At 50.2% G+C, this 9,506-nt stretch overlaps 1 protein-coding gene across 2 annotated transcripts in view; it reads right to left on the bottom strand.

The window, feature by feature from the left end:
• Nucleotides 1–8,474, bottom strand: part of LOC103664336 (arachidonate 5-lipoxygenase activating protein) — a 24,397-nt gene extending 15,923 nt beyond the window's left edge. The window contains exons 1-2 of one of the 2 annotated variants that reach the window (XM_040621918.1): nucleotides 8,307–8,474; nucleotides 1,571–1,670 (exon numbers count right to left, since the gene is read on the bottom strand). In XM_040621918.1, the coding sequence (XP_040477852.1) occupies nucleotides 1,571–1,670; nucleotides 8,307–8,376 (170 nt within the window). In that variant the 5' untranslated portion in view covers nucleotides 8,377–8,474. The remainder of the gene's footprint in view (nucleotides 1–1,570; nucleotides 1,671–8,306) is intronic. The other variant, XM_008692198.2, reaches the window with a different exon arrangement.
• Between the last annotated feature and the right edge of the window lie 1,032 nt (nucleotides 8,475–9,506).

Genomic DNA, 9,506 nt, shown 5'->3' with positions numbered 1-9,506 from the left:
ACCGCTTGGCCTGCTCCATGTCGTCTTCGTTGCTGGCAAAATGGAAACTTGACGTCTCACAAGGTGTGGTGGAATATTCCACTGCAGGCCAGCTGCCCTGTCTAACTGCCCCAGAATGGACCAGCTGAGTTTATGGGAACACAACATAACCAAGAATAATGCAGTGATCTGGGCAGAAAGAAGCTTCTCTTTCCAAACTGAAAAGTATTAATGCTGCCTTTGTGTTGTTTTCAGAGCGGTTTTGGTGTGGCCCCTGATCGAAGACTCCTTCTTTGCACCTCTCGCACATGGATGCATCTGAGGGGTGCCTCACAGGTCCCCCTGCAAATGGCACAAAGCCACCGATGTACCCTACATACATTCCCTACCCTCCTTTCAACGTAAATGTCTAAAACGGCTTAAACCACATCTTCAAACTTCTTCGATTGAGTCTGAGAATTCATACATTGGAGGCCCAAATGTTAAAAAGAAATCTCCCTGTAGGGAGTTCAGCAGAGGATTTCCTTGAGATCCGACTGCTGGAATGACCCTGAACAGGACTGCTTAGTCCGAGGAAGGGGGACCAGAGCAGGTGGCGAGGGCCTCAGGGAGGGGGAGGTCTTGGAGGGACTGCGAACACTCAGGAGCAGCCTGAAGCCCCGAGGCCAAAAGGCGAAGGGCCCAGAGAGGGTGAGGGGACCCGGACATCCGCCTGTAATTTCCTTGGGTGTCCATGACTGCCCCTTTGGACAGATCTCTGGGGGCCATCAGAGTCACCTCTGAGTTAAGACTGAAGGCCGGCTCCTTAGCCAGCTCATAGCTGCAGCCTTTCCTTCTGACAGGCCCCTCGTCACAGGCACAGAGAAGCAGACAGGCCACTGCCTGAAACTGCTGTTCAAATACATTCTGCATAAAGGAAAAAAATGAGTGTTTGAATAACATCCATTCAGATTTGCATCCCAGATAGCTCCCATCTCCTTCACGGAGCCGGTCAGGTGTTTTCAAGCAGCCTTTTTATTCAAAAGTAAAGAATGGGGTGGGGGGAGAAATTGCGCAGTTCCCCCATTCTTGCTGTTCTCGCTGCGGTTGCTCAAAGAGACCGGGTGTTATGCAAGGTCCTGCCACACCTCCAGATGTCCACCGAGTAGGACACAAGGTGCAGTGAGCTGGAGGCCGCCGCCATCCGGTCCCACCTGCTCCTTCCCAAGCCAGAGATGAGTAATGGCTGGTTTTCACGGGAGTACTTCTGCTCTAATTCCCAGGAAACCGGTAACACTGTGACCCCATGACTGGCTCAGAGGTTTCTGGAGCAAGGGGGAGCTGTGGCGATCACACGTCTCACCACCCCCACCCCCAATATCCCCAATTCCCTTCTTGAAACACGAGCACTTCTTAAGACGAAGTGCTGTCCACAATCCATTCCCATCCGCCCAGGTGAGGTTCAAGCTTCCCTGGGAGCTCTGCCTCCCCGGCACTCTGAAGGTTGGCCCAGACAGACAGGTAGCCTCGACAGTGGTGTTCACTCTGGTAGGGAGGCCCCCGTGCCCAGGGCCCCACTCTGTTAGTTTGCAATATCAGGGTTTGGACTCACTTGGCAGTGTAGACCCGCTCAAAGGCAAGTGTTCCCGTTCTCTGGAAGCTCCGCCCATTCTGTGTCTTGCTTTCATGCTCCACCTTGTGGGCAAAGAACCCTGGCAGAGAGAAAGGTTTGGATCTGGTTTATAACGGGCAAGTTCATGAGCCTGGTGTCCCATTATTTTACTAGAACGTCAAATGTTCCCTCTGTGTCCCCTCCAAACAGCCCTAAATGTCTTCCATCAAATGTCATTTACCCAAAATTCATTCAACAGCTATCTCTACAAATCACAGCACTTGGTGACGGTGAAGTGACAGTGAGCAAGACACAGCCCCCACTTTCGAGGATCTTACAGTCGAAGGAAATAAACACACAATTAGAGCAGAAATTGCACTCTAGTGATTCATGCTAGGATGAAACTGAGTGAGAACATGAAGCCATCGAGGCTCCAAGAGGAAACTTAATTCAGTGTTGGGATCACAGGGGAAGCAACATCTACGATGAGATCTACCGAACGAGTAGGAATTAGCCAAAGCGATGGAGGGGGCAACAGAAGAGATCACCCCGCTCAAGTGGAATGGAATATGCAAAGGTGCAGAGGCAAGCTCTGTCTTCCGTTTGCTACGTCCAGCTTATGATGGGGGAAATCGGGAGCAGGGAGTGGAAACTGGCAGAATTACAAATGAGGCCAAAGAGGTAGATGGTGAATTGTTCTTTGAAAGACATTTTTCTTTGTGACTTGCCACATGCCAGACACTTAGCTTGCATCCGAGAACAAAACAGACAAAGAACCTTGGCCTGGGGAGCTTGTGTTCCAGCAAGAGTGGAAGAGGAGACAGACCGTACACAGGGAACAGAACACTAACGTTAAAATTATACGGTGTGCCGGATCGTGGACAGAAGAGAAGCCAGAGCAGCGTAAGGAGCCGTGTGACGTGCTCACAGGGTGGACAGAGTGAGAAAGCAGTAAGTGAGCCCAGGCCTGAAGAAGAAGAGAGTGGAGAAGTGCCTACTGGATTTGGCAGTGTGACCGTGACCTTGATGAGAGCCATGTTAAGAAAATCAGAACTGTTTCCCATCTCACGAGCAGCAAGGAGTTCCTGACAGGTGTAAGCTGAGGAATGGTGTGAGGCAGGGAGCCACTCTGTCTTCTGCTTGGTGAGTGTCGAGAGGGCTCAGGCCCACGACAGGGGGAAGATAGGAGGGAGCCGACTAGGGTGCTGGCTGTGGGGTGTGAGGGGTGCCGAGGGGCCAGAATCCCGAGGGTTTGTCTATAGATTGGATGGGGGTGGGGGAATGAAGTTCTCCCTCACCTCCCTCCTGTTATATTCCTTTACTCCTATTTCAAGAATATCAGGGGTCCTGTGGGATTCCTTTCCATCAGCTTCATATTAGCTTCCTGAAAAATATGTCAAACAGATGCCTTATCAACCGTATATATGAATAAAAGCCTGTCCTGGTTTTCTTTTGGGCAAAAGTACAGTCCTGCCTAGCAACGTGCCTGTCGGGAGCATAGCTGCAGGGCCGCTGTACGAAGGGGGCGTGGGCCATCCTCCAGGCACTCCGGCAGCCTGACATCTACTCCCTTACCGGGCCTTGCGCCAACGCCGCGAAGTGGGCAGTGCTGTTCCCGCTTCGTAGAGAAGGACGCAGTGACTCGGGGAGGTCGGCTGGCTTGCTCAGAGTCACTCCGCTGGGGAGCAGTGCAGCTGGGGATTCAAATCCAGGGGGGCAGATGAGGATGGGTTTTTCCCCGTTACTGTCACGTTGAAGCTTACCGCAGGGCTTACATCAGCCACGCGGGGTTTAAGTACACATCTGTCTCTTCTGAATGTCTCTTCTTACCACAAAATGCAGTAGAAAATTCTGACCATTGTCTTTCTAGAAGCCAACGGGATGGCCCTTGCCTCTGAACACGTCGCAGAGACGGTATTAAGAAAGTCAGAGGTTATTTCCACAACCAGCGGCACCCCTCGGCTGTACTTCACGGCATCGGCCTTTCTTCTTCCTCTCCGTGCTCACAGTAACCAACCCCTTCCTCTTTTCCAAAGCCTGCCTTCTACCTGTGACCTTGAGCCCATTTCTGCCACGCCTTCCATCAGTGTTCTCGCCATTTCCTGAACCTTCCCTCTATTTCTTCCTCCTTCTCTTGACCCTAGAAACAGACTCGGATCTTTCCTACCCATCAGACAAAACAGAAGCAAGCCTTCCTCAGTCCACCAAGCTCTACCTCTTCCTCCCGCTGAGCTAAACTGGAAAGAATCTGGCTTCCTTTGCCCACTCCTCACCGCCCACTCACACCCCACGCCCGCGTTATCCTCCACGGGGCCACAGAAACCTCGCGTGCAGAGACCATTAACACACTTATCTGGGCTATCTGCTGACGGTAGGCCAAGCCAGAGAGCGCCAGAGCCAGAGACACGGAGACAAAAGGCTGCAGGCCATTCCTGAGCGCCTACCACACACTGGGCCCTGCTGGCTCCTTGCCCTCGGGTACCCCGTGCAGAACCTCCAAGAAGCACATATGGAAGTTATCATAGCTCCACTTCTCAGTGGAGGAATCCGAGAGTCAGAGAAGCCAACTAACTTTCTCAGGATCACGTACAAAGATCTGGAGATTTTAGTTAAGCACAAAGTTAATAGGTGCCAGCAGTGAGATACAAGTGTTCAAAGAATAACACACCCATGACTATTTTCGTAGAACTGATGTCTGGATCTCAGGAACTGTTTCCCTGTACAGCAAGCATCTATCATCTGCGTCTTAGAGAGCACAGGGCAAGATGGGTGGGAGGGGGGAACCCAACGATAAGGGACCCTGGAAACCAAGTGACCTGAGAAATGATGCGTTGAAGGCAGGATGGTCCAACCAACTCCATAAACCTAGAAGAGCAAGCATAGTCCAAGCTTTTCCAGAGAATAGACTCAGGACCAGGGGCCGGAAGTTATGGGGCAGGAGAACTCCTTGAGGAGAGTGCTTTTGAATAAATGTATCTGAGGCAATACACATAGCGCAAGCATCTACTTTTTGGAACGGTTCGAATCCCAGTTTCACCCCGACTGGCTCTAGGACTTTCAACCAACGGGCTAGCCTCTCCAAGCCCCACACGCTTCTCTGTAAAAGAGGAATAAGAATAGTGTCTATTTCACAGGCTGCAAGGATTCGGTGAGGTATTATTCCCAACACAAAGCAATGTGCTTGACACAAAGCAAACTCTCAATACGCCTGACGATGGGAAGGGCAAGCTCGGTAGGTCGTGAGCTCTCTAGCGCAGGAGGGTTCAGGTAGGAGCTGCTGAGAATGGTGTAAATAAGATTTCTGCTATGGGGCACTTCATGAGTCCTGTTTGTAAAGCCCATCCAACCCTAGGTTGGGTTGTTAGGTCTTCCAATATGGTGCCCATGAGATTCATTATGAGTGTGTGTGTTGGGATGGGAGTACCAGGAATGGCATGGGAAGACAGACTCTCACTACCAGCTTTATATCCCTCCTTACCACTATTCTCACAAACCCTCGTGTCCACAGAGCCATCGTGTCTTCCCTTTCTTGGCTTCACAGTAAGAAGAGAGTGGAGGAGAGAGGATGATGTCAATTCCCACCACCTTTCCCTACAACCAGAAGGGCTGTGGGAATGGCTCTCCTGCTGGAGGACATCTTTTCTCTGCTGTTGCCATTCAGGCTTCCATGCACGAGGCTCAGTGCCCTTCCCCTCGGCTCACCCTCTCCTCTCAATCTCATTAAGTTTGGCTTCCTATGGAAATCACTTTCCCCAAATCTGTGTTTTGCAGGTTCGCTGAGTGTCAACGCTGCCGGCACCTTGGCATGAGAAGCTGGAGGCTCTCTGGATGCTATTCATAGGAAATGCATCTATCTATACTCCCTGGGAAACCAGGCTTTGGTGGTTCTGGCCCAGCTTTCTTGGAACGATGTAGTTTAAACTCGTTCTGTGCTTCCAAATCTGTGTTTTGCTGGATCAAGCTGGAGGAGGGCCACAGGTTCAAAGATCTTGATGACTAAAGAATGTTTAAGAGTCAGAGGAGGAAGTTCCACCAGGCGGGCTGGGCTCTGGCCTCTTCCCAGGAAATGAGGTTCACATAGCGTACAGAGAGCACAGACCCTGGATACCATCATGGACACAGGTGGACGGGACCTCTGTGTCCTGGGACAAAGACAAAGCATGCGGTGCCTGGCAACAACATGTAAATATTCCTTAAAACTAACAGGAAGTGTTTGAAATGGCATTTTGCAGGGCAGGAGGAGAAAGGAGCCGTTTTTGCATATTTTCTGAACTCTGTAAGGAAGATCCATGGTTGCAAGGTTGCGGTTAATTAGAATTGCAAAGAGAGGCTCTGGACATGCACTTGAACCTTTGTGTTTACCTGAAAACTCATGGTGCAAGCAAATACAGATGTTCTCTCCCAAGTCAGTGGAATTTTTCTTGTTCCCCAACATGGGCACAGTTCACAGTTACAAATAAAAGGCCTCACCCAGTGGTCTCAGCATCACATGGCAGTCTAAGGTCTCTGGCTCAGAGGGGAGTGCGGCTGGGCTGCTTCTATGGCTACAAAACAGCAGCCGGTTGTCCCTTCCCCAAGCAAGGGTGCGCCAGGGCTGTGCAAAGTCACTCTTCCCCCACCCCCCATGCCCCGCATTGCCCTAGCGGCTCACAGGGGGCTGGGGAGGCCAGAGGACAAGATGTGGCCACCATGTAGGGTCTGCCCAGCCTGAAAAAGTCTGCAGCCCAAAATGGGAGCTCCACTCAGGTCCATGCTTGTATCTCCCCAGCAGGAAGCCTCCATCCTGCTCATCAGTTGCTGGGCCTCTATTAGCGAGGTCACTGTGCTCTGTCACTATCTATCTGCAATGGCTTGTCAAAAGTCATGGCCCTTAGATTGCAGGGGTTAAGACTCAGACGTTTGGCCAGCTATAATCTCTCCTTCCATACTGTACCAAGGAAGAAGACTTAATCTCATTGCCAAAAATAATTAGGAACCTCACTGTCCTTCAAGTCTGATCAGGGTTTGTTCTGCCACTAGGGAGAGAGCCCAGGACCCACTCAACAGACCAAGGCTGGGTTCTGCATCTTGGGAGAGATGAAGGGACTCCGTACTCGCAATAGGAGACCCTGCAGCCTCCCGCAAGTCAGCTCTGAACCAAGAGCGAGCAGCTCAGGGTGAGTGCCAACCTTCCAGCGAGCTTAGCCCCATCCACATAGGCAGGTGATGGGGCACTGACTCCCGGGTCCACTGAGATTGTCAGCTACATTTCTACTTATAAGGGGAAGGGCCAGAGGGGAGACCCTACACAGAGGTGAAAAAGCAGTGCCCACCCACCCAGGCAAAACTGCCTCCACAGACCCCAGAAGGGTCTTTGAAGGCTTCCTGTTGACCATGCCTGGCCATCTTTTCTCCCTATCTTTTCCTTTCCTGGGGGCCCCGCACCATAGCGATAGCCCCAGTAAAGCCAAGACAGGGCCCAGCACAGCCGGTCCTGGTAGGTGTATGCAGGTTGAATAAATGAATCCCTGGCTGATGTGCAAGACCAAGGGAGCTCATGGTCCCCGCGTGGAATAACAATGGCTTGAGGAATGGCAGCCTGAACAACCCCTTTGCTCTCTCTCTGAGCCGTAACTTGATGGTGTGGATTTAGTATGAAAATGTTTGGGTCAAAAAGCTGCCAACTGCTGTTCCGTGTGGGAAACATACACAGAGGAGCCAAGTTGGGCCTCTCTGGTGTGGGGAGGTCTCAGGGAAGGCCTACTCTGCGTTCAGAAGGCGAATCCTCAGCCTCTGTCCACATTCAAGCTGGGGGGAAAATAACAGGATACCCCAAACTGGTTAAATACTCAGACTTCCAAGTGTGACAGTGTGGGGACACGCAGTGATGACCATTAGGTTACAGCAGCTGCCCTTAGTAATTCCTCCCCTTTTTCCTCTAACTTAATAAACTACAAAACACAAAGCCAGTGGAAACATGTATAAAAAAGTCTGTGGCAGTCCTAATTCAGAACTGCAAAGAGAAAATTCTACGCGGTCTTGTCTTTTTCAGGTCTGGGTCCCTTTCTTGGTTTTTTAAGTGCTAGCAAGGTTAATGGAAATGCAGACCCTACGCAAGATAAACGCTTCCTCTCTCTGTTTATGTAAATATATAATGCATAGGAAAAATGCTTCAAAATTATACATTGCTAGAAAATAAAAGGAAGTATTACAAAGAACCTGTTTTTCCACAAGGAAAAAAAAAGAGCAACACAGATAAAAGAATGATAAGGTGATTTTTCCCTCCCACCTCCCCAATTCACATTTTTTTTTTTTAGCCTACAGGTGACAGATAATCTCAGTTGCACTGAAGTCAGCCCAGCCACACTTACTAAAAGCCCAGTGTCTGAGTAAACATGTACTTCTAGGCTTCTTGCCTCCCACCCGGTCTCTGGCCACAGTAATTAATAGTTAAAATGCTGATTGCAGACACTTCAGTAAGGATTTGGATAAAGCCTCTAGGCTGTTGCCCTGGCTCTGCAAACATGGTTAGTCACCACCATTAAGGTGAAAGGAATACCAGGAGAAGGAAAACCCCGAATGCATGCAAAAATGCACACGCTCGCTACATTCAAAGAAAAAGAAACAAATAACAAAAGAAGGCAAAAGTGGGCCAAAGTGCACACAGACACACAGACGGGTGTCAGCCTGACTTTCCAACAACTGGCAAACAAAATCCACACTTGCCCCCCCCCCCCAAGTGAGGACCCTCCCTTACCGTTCTGGACCACGCTGATGAGGGTGACGATGGCCAGCAGGACAATGTTGCCCACGGCTTCTTGATCCATGTTTGCTTCGGGCTCCCTGGGGAGGACTGATGGCTCCAGTGTGGTGGCGGGCACCCAGGCCTGCGCGGTACAGAAAGGGGAAGTGAGGGCCCGCACTCTGTCTTTCATCATTAGAATTTCCGAAGGTCCCAGCACAAACAGTGACTTCTTCTTTCTCTCTCTCTCTCTTTCTCTTTTTTTCACTAGCCACCAAAGCTCCCTGGCTCTGTGTGACCTGCCAGGGGAAGCAGAGCTTGGAAGAGAAGCAGGAAAGGAAGAAAAAATGAAACTTGGGTTTTATTTATAGAGCACCAAAAAGATCTGGGTTTTGAGAGCTGCCTTTCTTTTCTTGAATTCCCAGGGGAAAAAATGGAAAACTTCACACATGGCAGGGTCCAGAGTGGCAGCCACATAATAAGGGCTGAATGAGTGAATGAATGAATGAATGAATGAGTGGGGAGGGGGGACAAGCTGACATCTCCATTTCTCCAGGGGAAAAAAAAGCAACAAGAGAAGTAAAACTAAAGAATTTAGATAAGGAGCAGAAATGAGGATACAGATGACCTGTAAGGAAAAGTTCCAATTGGGAAGTATTATTCAAAACCACAGCTGGCTCCTGAGAGGTAACTGTCGAGACACCTTCCTGGAATCTTCTCAATGTAATAATAAGAGTAGAGAGAAGGTGTAAGAATGAGCCTGCCGGGTAAGGTAGGTGGTCGCCTGGCATTTTGCAGGACAGCTTCCTCCGTGTAAATGGCAGTCTGTCAGAAGTGACACAGAAAATGCAAGATTCCTGCAATCTTCAGCCCAGACTCCACAACTATTTGGTGGTGATTAAGAGGAGCTTTTATCAAAACCTCACTTTGAAAGAGAACATTAGCCACTATAGTTGGTGGCCCCAGGGAACTGCATCTTCGTGTGGGAGAGGCCAGCTTGAGCGTCCTCCATTCAACAGAGAGAGACAAAGGTCCGTGGAGGCAATGTCCAGAGCTCAGACTCGTGAAGGTCTGTGCCAAGGGCAGGCCAGACACGGTCTTGACCCTTGGGAGTACTCTCTGAGTGCCTGGGGCACTCTGCCAAGTGTGATGTCACAAGATCGGTTAGGGGCTCAGCATCAGCAAGATTTACATATTCCACTTAATGAGATCTTA

The sequence above is a fragment of the Ursus maritimus genome, unplaced genomic scaffold (assembly GCF_017311325.1).
Source record: "Ursus maritimus isolate PB19 unplaced genomic scaffold, ASM1731132v1 scaffold_10, whole genome shotgun sequence".
NCBI lineage: Eukaryota > Metazoa > Chordata > Mammalia > Carnivora > Ursidae > Ursus > Ursus maritimus.
This window is presented reverse-complemented; position numbering and strand designations above follow the sequence as displayed.